This window comes from Scleropages formosus, chromosome 12 (genome assembly GCF_900964775.1).
Source record: "Scleropages formosus chromosome 12, fSclFor1.1, whole genome shotgun sequence".
In the NCBI taxonomy this organism is placed as follows: Eukaryota; Metazoa; Chordata; class Actinopteri; order Osteoglossiformes; family Osteoglossidae; genus Scleropages; species Scleropages formosus.
This window is the reverse complement of record NC_041817.1, coordinates 9933585-9954733: the sequence shown is the minus strand read 5'-3', so window position 1 is coordinate 9954733 and position 21149 is coordinate 9933585. Positions and strand designations below refer to the sequence as shown.

At 42.6% G+C, this 21149-nt stretch overlaps 1 protein-coding gene across 1 annotated transcript; it reads right to left on the bottom strand.

The window, feature by feature from the left end:
• Nucleotides 1-2925: 2925 nt before the first annotated feature.
• Nucleotides 2926-20448, bottom strand: dok2 (docking protein 2). The gene is made up of 5 exons (XM_018744021.2): nt 20241-20448; nt 16336-16644; nt 14151-14262; nt 5558-5733; nt 2926-5279 (listed from the first exon to the last, which is right to left on the bottom strand). The coding sequence occupies exons 1-5, from the start codon at nt 20298-20300 to the stop codon at nt 4302-4304; spliced, it is 1635 nt and encodes a 544-aa protein (XP_018599537.2). The 5' UTR covers nt 20301-20448; the 3' UTR covers nt 2926-4301.
• Nucleotides 20449-21149: the final 701 nt, after the last annotated feature.

The window sequence follows — 21149 nt, the reverse complement described above, 5'->3', positions numbered from 1 at the left end:
CGGAGAACGGGGTACTAGACTACGGTGTTGTTAACACTTCAGTAATATGAAACACGGTTACATTGTGGAAGGTGCAGAGAGACTTAGCAGCATGTTAACAAGCTGTGTGAATAATAGATCACAGCAGAAATAACACTGCCTGTTGATCACATTGATACTGACCTTTCACCAGTAAAATCAAAAAACTTCCAGTCCCAGGATCTTCAGATGCAGCAATAATCAGAGTTCAGTGAATACCAGAGCACAACTGCATTATGGCCATCAAAGCAATATTCTCAATATTAAATATAAAATTGCATCTATATTTATGTTTCCTACAGTTTTGTGTTTACTTCTTGTTTTTCTTAAAGAATCACACCACAACTTTGCGCATAATATTCTGTTTTCCCTTGCCAGATACTTTCTTGTTATTATTATTGTCGTTGTTGATGATGATGATGATTTTACAATAATTATTATTATGTAATTATATGTTGTCATTATGTGCGCATTAAGTGTGTATTATTATGTAATTATATTTGTATATGGCTGTGTAGGTGTTAATTTGTGCACAAGCAATTCTGCAGAACTAACGAATTATTTTTCCTATGCATCTCCTTTGTGACTTCTGATATTTCAGATCCCTTCTTTTCAACAGTTTCAAGAAATGGCATCTGCTCTTGGCAGCTGTTACCTGCAACTAAGTCGATGACTAAATTAACACCTACATTTTAAAGTTGACTATAATGCCATGGAAATGTCCCTATGCAAATGTGTGTGTAATCTTGGTAAAAAGTTGGCATTTTGTCCACGGAAGAGTTAATGAGAAGAGACACGTTTTTTTTTTTTTTTCGTCTGTGCTTCACTGCGGTGATGATTCCGTGGCTTAGTTCTGCATGACAGTGTGGAGGCGATGTAGGGAGCACAGGCACGAACCAGAACATACGTACATAAACACACACATGGATGCTGTCACACACAGACACATAGGCATGGGTGCGCGATCGCATGCGTGCAGTGACACACAGGCAGTGTCACATGCTCACGCACTGTGAGACATGTAAATACACAGCCACGCGACCACTGAGAGCCACATGCACGTGCGCACACACTCACCGAGAGGCTTGCGGTCCAGTCCGAAGGATAGCTGAGAACAAGGCAATGAGGACTTAATGAAGGTGAGGTCTTCTGGGTTTGGTAGGACAGTCATCTGCCACTCAGACATGGTGGTCAGTGTTTTAACTCCATTACGGCGGAGCCAGCTGTGACTGAGGGCTCAGTTAAAGCCAAGCTGAGTGTACAAAACCCTGAAAATATTGTGTTGAATTAAGAAAAATGTCCATTTTACCTTGAGAATGTGTCCTAGCAATGGGCAGATATCTTATTTGAAGAAATCACTTTACCGTAGTTGAAGCAAAGAGATGGTAATGACACCATGAAATTACTGTGACATCTCTGGCCATCCAATGTCATATTCTTATTAAAAAAGATTTGAAGGAGAGGAAAACAGTTTTAGAGCCTTCTCAAAAAGGCCACATACAGATGATTACTGCTAAATTTCCAAAGCCAAGTGCGATAAATATCAAGGCAGAAAGGTGCACGAGCATTAATACAGTGCCATGTTGTAATTTATTTTGTGCTGTCTCTTTGTGCAACACAGTGTAATTGGGTTATAGCATGATAATTATTATGATTTTCATGTATATGCTTTGCGGTGTAATTCAACTGGAAACAGGAGTCCATGCCATTTGTACAGATGTGCGATTGTTGCTGCACGCCGCTCGGCGAAGGACGTTGACTCCAAAGATTGTCACTGCCCCCTAGTGCTACAAAGAACATTTTGCCTCTGACAAGCAGGGCAGAGGCCTGACTAGGAAAATATTGATATTTTCTTTCCCTCAATGGCTGCTGATTTTACAAGGGCACAGTAAGCATTTCTTGACAGGATGTGCTCTGCTGAGCAATTAATTTAATATTTGTTAACACAGTGGTTAAACACAAACCCCTGTGCTGATACATGCCATGGCTGTCGATAAATTATATGTTCTGTCTGAACATGCAGGATCACTGGCATGAATGGTCACAGATAATATTCACCTGTAAATTTCTAAGCGAACATCACTACGTCCCTCTCTAGCATCTTTAAAAGGGTCTTCAGTTGTTCAGCCTTAGTCGTTCATGCTGTTCAGGCTTCATTTGCTCAGTCCAAGCAGAGACATAAATGAAATGTTCAAAATGTCCGTAGATCAGTGTGACGTGGAAATTTGGCCCACTTTTCCTACCGAATTCCACCCCGGCTGCGACTCACACGGGCATCTCAAAAGGGACAGGTCAAGGAGTAAATGTCAGCCAAGGGGCAAAAGCCTAGCACAAGAGGTGAGGGCAACCAAATGGATTCTGACACTAGTGAATGCAATGAACTGGACAGGAACAGCGGAAACTGTATTTACCTTTTGAGCTCATCTGTACCTTACCGCTCCTCATCCATCCTGCTTGGGGTTCGTGCAAACTGATTTATTTGCATTGTATTTGCATTTAGATTGTGCTTCGGAGTGATTTATTACTCTACCCCCTTGTGTTTGCAACTCATTTTCCAGCTTTTCAAGGATTCCCTCTTAATTGTGGTACTACTTGAGGTATAATGTAGAGAGCAGTGGTTCTTGCCCCGCTCCCCCGAACCCCCGCAAGGCCGCTAAGCTGATCTGGAGCATGGGCGAAATGAGCTTCGGTCACCTCTGAGCCACAAGGCACCCAATGGGATTCCACCTCACAATATCATTTCCATCACTCCCATCCCCACTCTCAGCATATTGGGTGTGGGGGGGGGGGTAAGTTTGAATCGCACAAAAAGGATAGAAGTGTCCATAGCTGCGACCATTCCCCTCCCCACAGTTCATTCTCCACCTCCTCAGTGAAACAAGGAGGTCTTTGGGGACGGTGGCTCTGAGCAACTTTAATCGTCCAGACATCCCATTTCATCGAGATAAGTGTGACTGGATAAGGCATTCTGGGAGATTGGTCAGGAGGGGGTCAGGAAGGACACAGCGGAAGAGAGGAATGAATGGGGCACTGTGACACCTTCATTCTTCCTCCGCCAAGGTCCCGGCCATTTCCGCAGCAGAGGCCCTCGCCGTCATTATTTAATGTTGATGCGGAGCTCAAGGAAGCAGCTCCTCAACTCCCACTACTATTGATTAATAGTGTTGTTGACATGTGTGTAACCCATTTAATAACTGGTAATTCATTTCTACAATGCAAATTGCTTTAATTTACTCAGAATTACCCTTTAAATTTATCAAGCTGCCCCTTGTTACAGTCATCCATGAAAATAAAAGTGAGGGACAGAAATTACACAGATGGAAGGTCACACATTTCATTTAAAAGCTGTAAAACAGCTCTTTCTCTGGAGGTATGCCTTTGTGATAGGGGTGCTTTTGTTAAGCTCACTGTACAGGCTAATAAGATAACTCGAAACACGCTTTCAGCTGTAGCATCACACCAGGGAGGCCTCATCATGACAGATGTGAACATCTTTGTGCATCACTTCAGGCTGTTTGTTTTATACATAAACATACCGTAAACGTCACAAAGGGTTGGCACGAGCTGTTCCACGCATTCGGCGAACATCTCAGGAAAGGGCAGGTTTCAGTTCAAAAACCGCATGAACGGGATCACTTCTTAGTAGCTGAATCATCCGTAATAAATAAGTGATTGCGCAGGAAAAAACACAGAAAATGCATTATTGATATGAAAAAAAAAACGAATTTCAAAAAATATTGATCCTTTTTGCAGCTTTCCAGTTTTGAAAAAAAAAAAAAAACCTTTTGGATTCTCCCCTGGTGCACGTAGACGCCACAGGAAAAGACATTCTGTGATCTTTTGTGATAGTTCTGTGATAAAACAGCTGTGTGTTCTGTTGTAAAGTGGTTTGAAGTTGGTACACATCCATCACTTTGCTGACAGCAATCAGAAGCTTGGCCATGCTGGATCTGTGGAGGATTGTTCAGAAGGAGGGATATATTCTCCCTTGCTGCTAAAAGGAAATGTTCCAATTCACGCTTTCTTCTCTGAGAACTGAAATTGGGGCTATATAGCTGTAACATTTGTACAGCGTCTCCCCGTACGGATGCTGCTCATTCTCATCCTGCAGGAGCAGGAAGTGAAGCACGCGTCCTTTGGGACAGTCGAGGCGAGTTCATACTTCTTACTGTAACACGGGTTCACTTAGAGCTTTTTTGCCCAAGTTCACAGTCTTTTAAACATTTGCAGCTTCCCCTTACAGAAATATGGTTCACTTTCACGGAAAATTTGGTTTTTAGGTATTATCTGTTCCCCCTCTCCATAATTTTTAGCATCACATTGTCGTATGGGGAGACATCATTCACTTCTTCATCATCTTCATCCTCAGGTGGGTCAGGGAGAACCTTCCTAGGTGGTTTAGGCACAGCATAGTCATCAATGTGAGGGTTGTATGGATACTCATGGCCACTTGGGTCTTCTGACCCCTGAAATTTCCATGCATGCCCTATGACTTCCGTCGGGTTGTCATAAAGAGAAGAAGGACCCCTGTCAGCAGCTATAGCACAACCTTCTGGCTCATCATAGATGTGGTCTGGTCTGCCGAAGGTAGGCTTCTTGCTCTCAGACCTGACTCTGATGGCAGCTCTGACAGCTGATTCATCAATGGAGTCGTAGAGGGGATCCGATACCTCTTCAGAATCAACACAGACCTCTCTCTCACAGCCCTTATCGTCAAGCTTGAGCCACATGGTAGCCATGAAGCTCTTTGCAATTGAGTCAAAGGGAAGAGAGTACTCCGAATCCTGGGAGCCGTGCTTGCGGATTGACCTAGGGGAAGAGGTGTCTTCTGTGTGCTCCAGCCTCTCCACCTGCTCCCTGGGCATTGAGATTTGAGAGTACGTCTGGTCTTCAGAAATCATCAGTGGGCAGCTTGAGATGTTCTTCACCTGGCTCTTGTGGGGTGGTGGCCTGGTGTCAAGGGTTAGGCTCTTGACCCCAGTGAGTACCTTGTCGGTGGGCACCTCCAGACGAGGACGGGTGCCTGAGGGCAGTGGATGGCTGTCCTTGGACTGGACATTATTCACAGTGCTGTACACAGAGCCATTGTCCAGGGGTGCCTCTACCCCACCTGAGGCCTGCCGCTGGGGGCCCATGTTGGTCTTCTGAAGGTCGATGGCCCTCTCCACAGCCTGGAAGAGCACGTTGCCCTGCTTGGTCTCAAACTCAAAGTTGCCTTCCCCAGAGTCACACCTCCTCCCTGCTTCAAAGGAGAACGTCACCTGAAAAGGACGTAAAAGGATGGGTAAGGACATCTCTTCAGGGGTTTTTACATCCATTACCATCTTCAACCATTATTCGTTCACTAGAAAGTACAAGCAAAGAGAATATTTCCAGTATAAAAAAAAAATTCCACCCTCAAAGGGAATTATTTTAACATTTATGCCAGGCTGAAAGATATATCGTTTCACAACTGCACTTAATGTAGAGGTTTGAGTTTTGTTAGAATTTACTGGATTTTTTATCATTTTTATTTTAGATTAAGACACAGTATGTCTACCTTGTCCCGACCAAACCTCCGCAAGAAGCGGTAGGGCCAGGAGAAGAGCACCTCCCCAGTCTTGCAGTCTTTGAGCAAGAGGCTGTTGAAGTCCGTACGCAAGAGGTAACTCCCGCGCAGCCGACACCTCTCCGAACCCTCCGTCTTCCTTATATTCACCTTGAAGTCCTTCATTACTGGTGAGGAAGAAATAAAAAAACACTCCAGTTTCTAAATACTGCTCAAGCATAGAGCTGTGTCCCATGTTTACTGTCCCACAAGAAGACTTTCTGGATGTGTGGGCACCAAGCTTATACTGAATTGCTAAACTGAGCCTCTGAAAGTCTAAAATTGTAAGCTGTGTCAACTGCTTTGAATGAAACCATAATGATAATGTCTCACAGTTTTTGCAAGGGTAGTGTACTGCTTTGTCTGGGGTATATGGCTTAAACTAATACTGCTGACAAGCTGCACTGCAGAAAAGTGTGTTTCCTGGCAGACTGGAATATCCCGGTAAGCCAGGGTGGTTCAGTGAACCAGAGATGGAAGCTGCAGCATCTGCAAAGGCCCTTCTCAGCCCCGCTGAGGAGCTGTGTTTTTTTTTTCCTTTTTTGCAGAAAAAGGATCACATTCTGTTTATTTTAAAGAGCAGCACATGGTCAGGTAGAGTGAATACTCCCCAGAAGCAATCTGCTGCTTTAACAAGTGGGAGATTGCACCTTGAAAAACACTTTAAAGGCATTGCTCATATGCACTTTTTAACATGGCAACCTTGTTACATCCAGTCTGCATGTCTGCAAGTACTGAAAAGTTTACGGTTTTCTTTTTTTCTTTGCTATATGGTAATATGAGAATTAAGAGGAAATTTACTGGTATCTTATCAGATCTGATGTGCTAAAAAAATGCCTTTTTTGCAAATGTAAAACTGTATAGAAAAACAATGTTGACAGGGCCTCACTTAGATGACAAAAATAACGCAAATCAAATGAATTACCAAATTCATTATAGTGCATCTTTTGTTCATCCCTATAAGAACATATGTCAGCATAATGTACATTTCCTGTCTGCAGTTTTGTATCGAAAGTTAAGAAAAGTATTGAAAATTAAGAAAGAAGTCACCTACACCGATTGCAAGTCAGATATTTTGCAGGTGAAAAGCCCTCTGAAACGGTAGTTCAGGCTCAGTAACCCTAAACTATTGGCCTATTTCATGTCAGGCATACGTTTCAGAAGTTTCCTCAGTTATGCCGTGTGGGCCCACTTTACTGAAAAATAACTGTAGTAGATCATAAATCTAAAAAAAATAATGCTCATTTTTTTTTTTGCACTTCGTTCAGCTCTCTTCTGCAACATCAGTACATCTCTTTTGTGTGACAGTCAGAGCTGTCGGGAGGAGCTGCGTCTCCAGGTGCACCTGCCGTGGTTTCCGAACAGTTATTAAGTCTGTAACTTGTGGGCACAGCCATGGTGCCGCAGTGGGAGGGGTCGCGCATGGCGTACAGCAGCCAGGTGTACAACTCGATACCATCTCCCAGCTTTTCCCCCAGCAGATGAAAAAGGCAGAAAGAGAAGCCCGTTTCCTTCCTGAAGTGAGATGCGATAAAGGAACTCTGCCGAGCAGAAAATAGACTCGATGACTTCCGCGTGCGGTTTTGTCTCTGCTACCGGGCGAGGTGCTCACACAGGTGCTGGGTTTCTTTATTTTGTGTTTTCTCGCTTTTTTATGTGTGCTTTGTTTTTGGGGTGCTTATCTCCACCGTAGTGATGCGGCTCCATATTTTTCCTGGGCTGGTTTATCTCTCTGGGTTCTCTTGCAGGCAGCGCTAGGCTCGGCTGCAGGAAGTTCTGGCTGCGGAGATGCCTGCGCTCACATGTACGTCTGTGATGCATGTTTGCAGACAGCCGAAGAAGACGCGTAAGGGCACATAAGTCAGAGACGCATGTCCTGTCACCAGCCATTACCGTGTGACGATGTTCTTTGCTTATAGGAATCGGTGCACGTTTATGTGGACGCCATCATCCTCTCACTGGGTGGCACCACTTCCATGCAATGGCCTCAGTGCTAAGAATTCACGTCACTCGTCCATCTCAGTGAGATCTGGCAGCAAGCGGCTCCTTTTTATGACCAGCTGTGAGGTTACCCTACCAACGTGAACCCAGCCAAAAAGGCTTTGTGTCTTTTACTAAGTCAGAGGTATGACTTTTTCCCATAGTTTCACCCCTACTCAATAATATTAAATTGGACACTCCTTTATGTGGCTCAACAGGTATTAGCAACACTGCAGGCAGCTTCTTCTGTCAAATTACTCTTAGCCAGCACCAGGTCTTGGTGCTTTCATATTTGTCTACATGCCCCAAAATAGAGTCATCTCACGCTATGACAATATCATTCATTTCGCCGGACGCCATATCCCAGCATGCAGAGAGTCATGATTGCAATTTGTACCAGAATCTTATCATCTCATTCTCTCACCCACGGCCAACTACGCAGAGCTAGAGCCTCCCCACAAGGGAACTTCTACTTGCAGTCTCCACACGTCAAACACAAGAAAACCAATTTATTTCCTCACGTGTTTAGCTTCTTGAAATTAGCTCTACGTTATCGTCTGTAAAATGATAATTACATTGTAAGCTGCCATACATTAGTTCCCTCGAGCATTTAGTACGTCCTCTTGAATTCTTTGTTTACCTCATTGTCTAGATTTGCTTATACCTCTAGAATACGACTCAATCTGCAACATTTATTTGCTTAGAAACCACTTTTGTTCACAGCAATGTGCTGATCTTACAGTTTAACATTTGTCACATTTCTACAAAAAAAAAAAAAAAAAAAAAAAAAAAAGCTTTCAGCTTGTACTGTTACAGCACCTTGTGGGTTTTGAACCTGCCACCTTTTAACCACTGTTCCACTTTCTTTCCGTACAGAGTCACTGGGTCCCATTCTTTCTAGCATGGGGCTAGCCTGCTCCTAAGTGTGCACCCCTCTTTGAGCACATTTCTCATTTGTGATCTGTCCAGTGCCCCTGTTGCCATGGCACATCACTGTGTCTTTTTATTGTAGACAGCCTCTCCACTTGAGAAATGTTGCTTTTGTGTTCATATGTCTGCTTTGCTCTCAGTCAGCTCCTGGGGGTATAGTACCGTTACCATGGAACACATAAAAATTGGCAACCTTCCTGCGTTGGCTCATTTGGCCATGCGGAACAGGTAAAATAAATGTGGAGCAATGAAAAGCTTAACAGATTTGAATTTGAGCAAAAATTTTTTTTTTAATTCAAGCAGTATGAAGGAAGCCTGGGAGGAAAAAAAGTGGAACTTTTACTGGCTTTCATTTATTTGATGTCCGGCGTAAGCAAGCATGCAGTCATCAGCTAAGAAAATGTAATTACTCCCAAGTTAAATCATCGTAAGGAAGCAGTTATGATTAATTGTTTGAATACTCTGGTAAATAATCAGCCCTGTCCAAAATATAATTTAGCAACCCTTATTCACAAAATCTGAGTTGGCAAAACACAGGCTTTTAGAGGCAAACCATGCAGCACTCAAAAGAAATTGCCTCTGGAGAAAAGTCGCTGAAGCCTATCGGTCTGGGAAGGGTTATACACCAACTTTTAAGGTTCTAGGCCTCAACTGAGCAGGGTTCAGAGCCACACTCACGAAAAGGAGAAAGTGTGTAACAGCGGTGACTCTATCTAGGAGTAGCCATCCTGCCAAAAGCTCTGTATGAGTAAAGCATAAAATTGCCAGTTAGGCCAAAAAGAGCTCCATAACAACATTCCATGAGTTGTAAGATTACTGTAGCTCAGCGAAAATCAGTACTCATGGCTCAACAACAAAAAAGACGTGCAAAAATGTAGTACATGGAAGAGCTTTTCGCTAAATAGCTCATGAGAAATCATCTCCAGTTCACCATAAAACACACTGATGACTCACAAGACCCCTGGCAGGAGAACTAAGGACCAATGCTTCAAAACTGTAACTTTTTCACTTATGCGGGCCCTCATAGCTACGGCAAAAACCAAAAAGCAGCCTTCAATGGTATGAAACTTGTACCAGCGGTCAAGCTACTGTTATGGTCTGGGGATGGTTTTCGACCTTCAAACACGGATGACTTGTCGTCATTGTGAAAACATATATTCTGCTCTGTATCAGAAGAATCTCATGTCAGGTCATATGTCTGTGAGCTGCAGCTGAAATGACAAGATAATAATTCCTAAAAAAGCAAATGAACGCAAGAATGGCCGAAAAAAAAAATTAGAATTTAACTTATACAATAGACTATTGAAAGTAGTATGTGAAGTGGCATGGATCTAATATTAGAAAGTGATTACACTGTCAAAATTGTAAATGCTAAAAAAAAAAAAAAAAGTGTTAAAACACTTTCAGCAGCATTGTGGATATAGAGTTCTGTTCTTATGTTAAGATGCAGGATGCTCTTAATACCGCTGTTCTCGATCAATGTGAAAAACAATTCCCACCTGTACATGCGATCAGTTACATCCAAAGTTACTTTGTCTATCATCAATATTCCTACCTATATCTTTGAATTTATGTCAACAGTCTGAACAGCAGCCTGTTGAAATTGCCTTATGCTTTCTTTTGCCCAAGAACTATGCCTGTAGCACACTAGTTTTGGTAATTATATTTCCCAGAATGCATTCTCCCCTACATTTTAAATAATCCTGTTGTTCCGCTACACTGATTACATGCACTTGGGCAGATTAAGGTTAAGACCAATTCCCAAGCAACATGAGAATTATTTTACAAAGTTTCTCTAATTGGCCCTCTAGCTCTCTCTCTTAAAGCCCACAGCAGTTTCTTGGTTGAAAAAGTGTTTCTGGCCAATGGCTTTTTGGTGGCTCAGCCAGTATTAATGCGCATCCTGAATCCTAGCTGAGTCCCATAGTTCAGACCATGGTTCAAGTCTCTGCAACCTAATGTTGTCTGTAGATTCTGATGTAACTGGCAATTTTCTACGTGTAAGTGGATGGTTGAAGTCAGTGATGGTTTGCACAAGCTTCTCTTTGAGGATGTGCCCGTACTACAATAGGTGTGGTTCCGGCTCATGTGTCATGCAGAGAGACAAATGGTTATTGCTGGACAAGGATCTGTACTCCAAGACTTTATACTGCATTTCATTTTATTTTGCCTTGCTGGTTGAACAGGTTTTATCCACATTTCTTGATATGAAAAGAAAAATGAAATGGAAAGCCAAACATGAGACAGTTATTAAACTGGCAATTTGGAAATGAAAGTTAAAAATAGTATTGCTTACATAAAGCGTCCATTAGAGCTACTTAGTCACAGAATTCATGGGGATATTGTTCCACCCGGGCAGCAAACAACCTTATTCAACTAACTATGTTGACTAAACCACAGAGGTTTTAGACATTCAGGTCTGTAGTGAAAAAGCTCTGTTGTACATGCCCTTTATGCATATATAAATATACTCCTCTTGCTGGCAAAATCTTAATTTATGTCACTAAAAAGGTTTTTTCTTTTGTGCTTATAACTGGGAGAGCTTAAGAGGCTTACTTATTATTGTCATTTATTAGTGTACTCAGCCTGTATGACATGGTAGTGGTGGCATTCACCTGGGAGATATATTAAGATGGTCACACCATAACTCCTTCACACTGCACAAAGTAGTACAGTGAATGAAATGAAAGACAGTTAAAAAAAAATAATTTGCACTGCAAGAATTGATATAATAGCTGGCGTTTGTGTTCAAAGAAAGCTGGGGACCAGCTAGACTTTAGAGAACAGAATATGAATATGCATGACAGACAGTACAATAGCACCTCGGCTGGATTCCGTGCTAATCTCTGTGCTGATGCTTACAGTCAGTGGGTTTTGGTGCAAGACAGCAAAAAATGGCTGCGCACCCCAAACTTTCTTCCTGTTTTTATAGGCGAGAGCTATCCATAAACTCGTGGAGTGGTACGGTGACACAGTGAGTAGTGCTGCTGTCTCACAGCACCTGGGTGGTGCGAGAGGACATGGGTTTGATCCCTGTTCAGCCTGTGTGGGTTTGCATGTTCTCCCCGTGTCTGCGTGGGTTTCCTCTGGGTGCTCTGGTTTCCTCCCACAGTCCAAAGACATGCTGTTCAGGTTCCCCCATAGTGTGTTAGTGGTTGAGAGAGTGTGTTCCACTGATGAGTGACCCATTGTAAGGAGTGTATCTAGCAGTCTAAGTCACCTTGGTGAGTAAGGTGTGTGGGTTGGTAACACTACATAGAGTTCACCGGAAGTCACTTTTGAGAAAAGCTTCTGCTAAATAAATAAATGTGAACTTCCATACCAAGAATTCAGTAGTGGTGTCTCAGAGATTACCTCATGTGATATTCTCAGTTTGTGTGACAAGTTATTTTATTCAAACGCAATTCAAGGCATTGAATCAAGCACATTAACTCTTGTGCGAGCAACTGTCATCTTTTGTTTTCTCACATTCTTATGCGAATTTTGGCCAGGATAGTACTGATCTGCACACAGCTGATTTAACTAAAATGGATCAGTAGATCTGACAACTGCATTAATTGCCTTTCTTATGATAAAGAAAACATGCATTCCATCCCATAATCGAGAACTGGTTTATGCTAGCTAATAAATTACATTTTCTGCATTGACAACATTTGGCAATGATGAAAGGAAATTAATCTGCAGAAATATAAAAACCAAATGTGTTACATCAAAAGCAGACAGTAATTTGCTAGAGAGGCTATACACGTCCCTGCTTTTTAATGGGCTGCAGTTATAATAGAGCATGTTTCCAATCACTGATTTTGCTCTCAGTGAGCTGGTATGTGCCAAAAGTTATGTAAAAATTTGCCTTGTAATTAATGTTTCATTAAATAGGTTTTGAGGTTATGAAATAAAAACGGTGCCTGTTGAGAGCTCATTGATGGTACGATAACTGATGCAAGGGCAATCAAGCCCAGGTTCACCAACTGTGAATAATAACTTTCCGTCCCTGCGAGCTCTTCATCTGACAAAAAACAGAACCGAATGCAGAAGTGGTAGCGATAAGTCAGACAGAAGACGGCACCGATCCGGCTGCACGTATAGACATTTACGTTCTTTTAACGTTGCTAATCTCCAGGCTGCAGTTTCAGTACTTGTCAGACAAAACTGAGATTAACAGCGGAATGCCTTTTCGGTTGTTTACTTCAAGAGCAAAGGAATTGCGAAGAAGTTTGTTCGAGACCGAGCGGAAACAGCCCGAAAGACCCGAGCTAAAGAGCGCGAGCAGAACAAGCAGCTCGACTAAATCATCTGTCCAGAGGCACCGTTCGCTGGCAGGATGTACTATTTGCTCATGATAACTGGACAAGTTGCTCAGTGAGGCGGGCACTGGTGTGATGTTTCTCAGCCACAAGACAGGAAAAAAGAGCCACGAAGCTGAGCAATTTTCCACCGCGTAGCAGTGCAAGAGATAGAAAGGAGAAGTGAACCGACTCTTGCCTGTTTGCAAGCAGGCAGCTAAAAATTGTGTCAGAAGCCTGTTTACAAAGTAAGAAGCAAGCGGAATGTCCAGAAGAAGAATGCATGTGTGTGTGTACCCAGTCTCTTGTTTTATATCTTTAGTGGTTATTAGAAAGCCCCCAAGGTGTCGACACACACAACAGGCCTTTGCTGGTATTCAATGAGCTTGGGGCATTCTTGCGATAACACATTGCCTTGTGTTCACACACACGCAGTCTGAAACTGCTTGTCCTGAGCAGGGTCGCGGCAAACCGAAGCCCAACCCGGCAATGCAGGGCACAGGGCTGGAGGGTGAGGGGACACACCCAGGGAGGGATGCCAGTCCACCACAAGGCAACCCAAGCAGGACTTGAACCCCAGACCCACCAGAGAGCAGGACCTGGACAAGCCCGCTGCACCACTCACTGGCAAAGCCACTTTGGTGTGTGTAGGCATCAGAGCCAGCTTAGCATTTTATCGCAACTCTTTTCTAATTCTGCATAATTAAAGTCCCAGAAAAATCACTTTTGTTCATGCGCCACCTGCAACCGATCAGTCTCACATCTCGCATTTATAAAACATCACACGTGGCTGTGAAAGTCACACCAACCAGCTCATCACACTGATGCGACGACAAAAATGCACATTACGCTGTTTGCTCCTGAAAAGCATTAGGAAGCATGCGTAATGTTGACCATTTCTGGCTGCCCTTACTTTGACTTGATGTCCTCATTGTCACACCTCAGACCACATCGAGGCCTGTTTTTTTTTTTCCTCAGGTGAGAGAGCTGCATGTGTTCGCACGTTCAAACTCCCCTCCAGCTGTCACGCCCTTGAGCAACGTACTCATTCTAAATTTTTACTCCAGTAAAAGTCACCCACCTCTGTATACGGGTAAATAATTCTAGGCTGCTTAATAATGTAAGGAGCTTTGGATGGAAAACAGTGTCAGCTAAAATAATTAATGTAAATGTTTGCAGCACAGTGCCCGCATTTTAAATTTACCATAATTCGGCAAAGTCCCGCCTATCTGATTTTAAGGATGTTATTAACATTTCTAATTTTTCGGTCTCACCAGTGGGAGAGAAAGATTTCATTTAGTCAGTCTTTGAAGTTTATTCCGGGAAAATAGAACGTCAAAATGTTCTCCTACCGCTTTCCCGCGCGCCATACAGGGTGTTGTCCTCCATGGCGGCCTCTACCAGTTCTGGCCTGGAGCGCAGAATGCTGCCACGTTTCACTGTTCCTGCTTCAGCCCAGTTCATCTTCAGGGATGGAGAGAGAGGACAAGAATCAGCAGACTGTCCCAAGTGTGTAAAAGTGTCAGGTATATGTCACCTCTGCTAGCAAAGTGATATATATATATACATATATTTTTTTTTAAAAATCACTAGAGCTCACTTCTTTTATGGTATTTATGTAATTTTCAGGGCAGAAGGAAGCATATTGTCAACATATTCTTAAACTACCCTTGACCAGTCTGATTGCACTGAATTGCTACCTTAAACTATTTGCATAACTGGGTTAAATGTTGTAAGTTATGTTCAATTAAAGAATAATCCCTGCAATTAATTATTAACAATAATAATGATAATAATAATAATAATAATAATAATAATAATAATACAATTAAAGAGGAGCCAATAGTACGATCTGGTTCAATTATTGCTGCAATGTGTTCATATAATTTCCATTTGTTATTGCCTGTTGTTTGGCTATTTTCTGAAGAAATGCTGGAAGTACTGGACCACTGATTAAAGTTCTTTTCAGAGTGGCAAAAATGTATTAAGTGCTCTTATGTGTACTAAGCACTTTGTGAATGTGAGAAATTTCATTGATTAAGTTGCTGCACTCTGATAAAAATTATAAATGTTAGCATGTCTTCAGGCTCTATTGCCTGGACTTTTAATAATACAGTTCCTAATGAGATACTAGTAAAAAAAAAATCTCCCAAATTGTACATTGGTAGGGCACTCCGAAGTGTATGATTCGTGCTAAATTTCTTTTTTTTTTCAGCAATTTAAATGACTGTTGCCAATTCCCACTTCTACACGGATTTAATTTTCAATTTTTGGGACCTGGCCCTCGGTTGTATTTCCATTTAGTTCATATCTGAACTTTTGTCCTTGTTTCGTGTGTCAAAGTTATACAAATTCTGATACTGCTTAATTCTCCCATCTCACTCCTCACTGAGTACTATACATAGTTACATACCCGCTGAAATATATTTAGCAATAGCAATATATGTTATCAAACATAATCGGTAGAAAAACTGTAAAAACTAGTTGTAATTTGTATAACAGCTGATGAAAAGCACATTTCCTTCACCTTCCTGTTAGCTTTCCATGGGTTCAGTTGTTCTATGTGACTTACAGAAGTAGAACTACTGCTTCAAACTTAAGGCTCAATGTTACTTTATTTAGGAAAGACCACTTCTTCAATTAGAAAAACATTTATATTCTGAAGGCAAGTTGAATAAGTGTATTTTTTTCTTTCAGTTTTTCTTTGTGGTTGTGTTGATCTGGCCCACTATATCCCACCTTCTATCATGCTTCTATTTTCAGGTGCGGCTGAGAGCTATTTTTGTTCATTTACAGCCAGGAAAGTGTCACTAATGCAGTGCGGTGAACTTGAGCACTGCTTGTTCGCTTCAACCCAGGATCAACCTTGCGTCAGTGGCTAGTGATCTACAATCTGTCTGGTAAGTGAAATTGTAAGTTGTTTCAGAACATCAGTGCATGCCTTCACTACCAGGTATCTCTTTAAGAAATGGGAAAGATCTATTATGCAATTTGTTGCTGGGATCAATAAAGTGCCCATCTATCTATCTGTTGGTCTGCTGCATGCAACCTACATTATTAACAAGGGGAAGTGAGCTCTGACCCAGATTGTCATAGTCATTTGAGCATTACGTAGAAACAGGAATCTGCTTCTACAGCTTGAGTGACTTTTCAGTTTAATTCAGACATGATGACTCACTTTAAGGTTTGGATGACAGCTGAAGAAATTTTTGGAAAATCTTTTTCCTATTATGTATAAATAAATTTCACATGAAGTATAAATAAAGATTCTTCTCTTCCCTAAGAGGCTGTGCATATTTTCATCCAATTTATCTTGGCAAGAAATTTATGAGCCATAACATTCCACTAGACGAAAAATGAGAACAAGAATTTTTCAAAACCAGCATATGGCTTAATTTAAACATTTGCATTTGTACTCTGGTCTTTTGGTCTAAATTATTTCATCCATCGGACATCACTTCCAATTACTGACATGTAGGCTTTAGGTAAGCTAAAAGCTCATTTATAGTGTTAGCTGGAGAAGCAGAGAGAACGTACTGGGAATGCAATCTCACAGAGTGCTTGAGTCCAGCCCTCCAGCTCTGAGTTCTCTGCTGCAAACAGAAAGATCTTCTCTGTGGTCTCCACCAGGAATGGCTGGCAGTCCCTGGGGCAGCTCTCAACCTGGACCTCTGACACTCGGATGCAGTCTCGCAGCTTGATCACTTTCTTGTTCTCCTGCTTACGGAGAGTCCGGTCAGCCTTCTCCGCATTAGCTGCCCCGCTGTCTTTGAACTCGAAGAATTCCATCCGGGACACAGAGCAGCTGCTCTCTCTGTAGATGATGGACCACACCTTCTTCCATTTCTGCATGGGAGGAGATTGAGGGTGGCAGACATCTGATCTCATTGTGGTTATTGTCCTTCATTTATTCAGACTCTACAGCCAAAGTACATTTATTTAGTTAGCTGATGCTTTTCTCCCAAGCAACTTATAATGTCAGTCCGCCTACAATTATTTACCCATTTGTATAGCTGGGTTATTTTGACTGGAGGGATTTAGGCTAAGTACCTTACAAGGGTACTACAGCCACAGGTGGGGAGCAAACCTCTAACCTTTGGGTCCAAAGGCAGTAGCTCTAACTACTCCACTACCAGCTGTCTCCATCTGTACAGTTCAGTACTTCCCACTCCTGAAGTTATTTCAGGAGTTAGAAGTATTAGACTGTGGTCATATGCTTGAGAAAATGTTAAATGAATTTTCTGTCTTGGTTTGGGGTCTGCAGAAGGGATTTCAGGGTAGTGAGCTCCCCCCATTAGAGCACTTTTGAACCAAAGAGAGGTGGTGGCTGTGGGTTTGAGAAAACAGCACCCGCAAGAGCAACGAAATTAGTGGGAACTGATATATGTTGTACTTGATTGACAGCTGAGTGCAGCTATGGGCGACATCCAATACTTCCCTCCCAGAATGTTGTGTTCATAAAACTTCAATAAAATCAAAAGACAAGTGCGTGTGTTTCAAATGTTCGATAACTAACATGTGAAATTGACAAGATTGTTTCAGTGCAGCTTTGCACCCTCTGAGTCCAAGAGACTTTTCAAAATTTTGCCCCATTCCTTTTGAAACTAAGGCAAATAACCTCAAGTCACATTGGTCTTTAAGCAGTCAACTCAGAGGTAACCGAAAGTGCATGTTGTCACAGTATGTTGCATTTTTACAAAATTTTAAATCTACACTCTGTTTTGCAGCAGGGCTACCCATCAATCGCTGTACAAAGGCTTAGAAGAACATTTGGGTTGTCTCATGTCTATGATGTTCCATGCATTCAGTGTGAAGGCTATATTTAACGACACGTCTCTTTTAGCAGCCAAATGAAAATCATATTCTGTGTGGGCACATGAATGACCCTCCAAGTTGAGGCAGTCTTTAAATCGTGTGCAATCTGCACTCAGTTTCGCATAGCATGATAGAAGTGAATTTTCTATTCAGTTAACTTGAAACTGGATGTGACGATTCTTCCCAAACAGCCTTTTCCCACTTGTCTGAGACTGCTAATGTCAGAGTGGCTTTCAGCGCCCAAAGGATTTCTATTGAAAGCCAATAAAAACTCAGAGCAAGATATTGTTCCGATTATTTTTCTCTTTGCAGGCTTTTTGTGTAATCTCCCACTGAATGTTGCTAGGATACGCGAAGAGCCGTCCACTTTGATCACAAAGAATAAATGTGTTCAAGTAGGCCAAGTATGAACAACCAATGTCCCCTGTTTCCAAGTACACATAAATATGTTGCAGAAAAGCAGACTTGTTAAAGACGTAAACATCATGATAACTTCACCAGTTGCGGCGCGGCGCTTTTCTTTCAGCCTGGTCCCTAACTGTTAAAACAAAATGCAAATAACAGCAGAACTGATTTGACCTCTTAAAATACCTCTAATTTTTGTGCCATGTGTGCTCGCTCGCATTATTATAAACAGCGACTGTATTGTTTTTAGCTGAAGATTGAAGAGATGTGTACATTAGGCCCATAAATGAAAGACGATGAGAGTTTTTGGCATTTTACATAAGTACAGTGTTGCTTGAAAGTATGTGAATCCTACAGGAATGGTCATTATTCTTGTGTAAATATTAAAATAAGCATAATTTAATAAATTGAAATTAATCAATTTCATTTCATTTGCAGCACTGTGGATGGCAAGAGCCCTCTTTTGGTTTTAGACAGGCTGCTTTTGTATATTTGTGAGTAATATTTAGATCCTCGCTTTTTCCGTGCTCTCTGACACACATGTAGCAGGAGTCTTCTCTTAACCTCGGGACCACATCTTATTTTCTAAAAATGAATTCCAGTCGATGGGGGTGTGGTGGCGCAGCGGGTTGGACCACAGTCCTGCTTTCCGAGGGGTCTGGGGTTCGAGTCCCACTTGGGGTGCCTTGTGACGGACTGGCGTCCCGTCCTGGGTGTGTCCCCTCCCCCTCTGGCCTTACGCCCTGTGTTACCGGGTTGGCTTCGGTTCCCCGCGACCCTGTATGGGACAAGTGGTTCTGAAAATGTGTGTGTGTGTGTGTGAATTCCAGTCCCCACAAGCGAGCAGCTCTTCTGAGTAGCACTGGGCAGTCAGTGCACGACAGCAAAAAAACAGGACTCCACCTTTATGTCTTCCTCATTTTTTGTTCCTCAAAATATCGTGTTGCAACAGCCTCTTGCTCTTTATCCCAGCATAATGCTCGAAGATCGTAAATCGTGATATTGCTGGTGGTTCCCTGCTACGCACTGTTGTATATACAGCCGTATTTCCCACAAAGGCTTAGTGCGCCGCGTTATGCTGCACAAAACCATTGACTAAGACAGAAAAATGTAAATGCAGGCAAAGCTGCAGCTTTTCCTTTGTGTGGAGAAAACTACGTTTTTCAACCTTTTGCTGTGTATTTCTTCCTCAGTAGGGTTACCTTTGCAGGACTCCTTTTCGTACCATGGTCTGAATTCGTTTGCTTTAAAAATTCAATAAAGAGATTATAAGGAAGCAGCTGAACCACTGGCTGAGAATTCAACAACCAAAATTCACAGGCTGACGTTTGTGAAAACTAAAATGTGTTTCCAGGAGTTTTCCCGAATAGCTTGCTGCTTCTTTCCAAAAAGTGCTGATTTCTGACATGGTCTCTTTATGTGAGAGAGAGAAACGAACGTATTTTAAATTGAAGGAACAGCTCTGTAATAGTAACACTGAAGAATTCAACTTTTTTTTAATTGATCATTCGGGAGCAATCAGCAATACGGTCTACAAAAATTGCTCAAGTGAAATGAAATCCAGCCGAAATCAGAGCTACAAATTTGAAGCTATTTTAGCCCGAGAGCCGTTTGTTTTCACGGTTTATTTTACCACACTTTGTATGAGCAGGCAGTTAACTGTCTTATTATTACAAGGTATCAGCACACAGCTGTTTTCCCTGCTTGTGTTAAAAGGCGTCGACTGAAACGTGAAGTGGCTGTATATTTTCCATCAGCTACATCTTCAGAACTTATTTTCACATCATGCGGTCATACCCTAGAGATGAGGAGAAACTGCAGATGCCTTCTAGTTTAAACTCGTGTCCTTGAGCAGAACCTGCCACGTAGGAAGGACTGCGAACCAACTTATACTTTGTCTTTCGTTTTACTTCTGGCATCCAAAGTCAGAGCAGTTCCTGCATAGCTAAATAAATGTGCTGGCGAAGCATCTCAAAATCTCAGAGTGATGCGGTTACTACTCCTCTTAAACACCTACATAATCAACAGACAGTGAAGAGGCGTTGTGGAGCAGCACAAGGTGAAGACGGCAGCCCTGCGGGATTAATTACGAGACGGCATCGCCGCAAAGGCAGTCCGCACGTTTCCCCGGATGTCTTCGTACATCGCCTTGAAGGACCTTCAGGGGTCACAAAAATGTGTACGCAGCTCTTCTGGACCACCGCAGAGGACGAGGGGCTTACCTTCCCGAACCTCTGCTGCTGTATGTACAGCATGCCCTTCTTTCTTATGTCCTCCTCCATGGCTCCGTCCTCTCAGCTGCCCTGCGAGCAGCGCTGTCTGCCGCTACGCCAGCGGACTGTCCGATCGGCGCGAGCTGCTCGGGGGCCCTCGGAGGCCTTTCGCGCTCACTTCCTGTTCAGCCGGCGTCGCTGCTTCAGCTCGGCTAGGAAGCGGTGCAGATTACTGGCGCTGCGAGGGCGTGTGTGCGCTTTTGTGCATGGTCATGTGTGTGCGCGCGTACACGTGCGCGTGCGTGTGTGTGGGTATTTCTTCCTCAAGCGCAGCTTTACTCAACCATGTTTTTGTAGTACGTTTCGGTCTTTCACGCTTCCTTGACATCCTCGCAGCTGCGGAGTCCGAGCCCTCGGTACCTCGCAGTATGACATATTTCTACATTTTAAACATCCTGAAGGCTGTAAAGTAATAAAATTAAAAGTGCCTACCGAATGATCTTCTACCGTCTATGTTGTCGAATCAACGAGAAGTCATTACCGTGCAATTCTTTGTTTCCTTTACTGTGACGCAACAACAAGTACTAATGCAGCATGTCAGATTGTCAGCTTCATGGGTTAGGTGTGTTCTCCTCATGTTGTATCAGTGACTGACATCATTTCAACTCTCTTTTGCGTATTCCCTTGTTTTTTCTTGGCTTGCTTGATTCAGAAATTGGATACGGAACTCCCATCCGTTTAACTTTCCAGGCTGTGGCAAATAAGAAGGGTTCTTTAACAACAACTTTTCCTGTTTCTCAAATTGATATCTTTTTTCTGCGCTGCTTCTCCTGGAAATGTCACGTTTCGTGTTGCGCAGCACACGAGAACGCTCACAAAGAGCGAGGGAAAACGCATCGTGCGGATTGTTTGGCAGCG

Bases quoted from the DNA above. Each gene is read 5' to 3' on its own strand.
- dok2 (XM_018744021.2), bottom strand. From the start codon at position 20,300: ATGGAGGAGGACATAAGAAAGAAGGGCATGCTGTACATACAGCAGCAG. The intron at 16,645-20,240 runs GTAAGCCCCTCG...CCTCCCATGCAG, and splicing joins AGCAGCAGAGGTTCGGGAAG to AAATGGAAGAAGGTGTGGTC. The intron at 5,734-14,150 runs GTAGGAGAACAT...CTTCCTCACCAG, and splicing joins GTATGGCGCGCGGGAAAGCG to TAATGAAGGACTTCAAGGTG.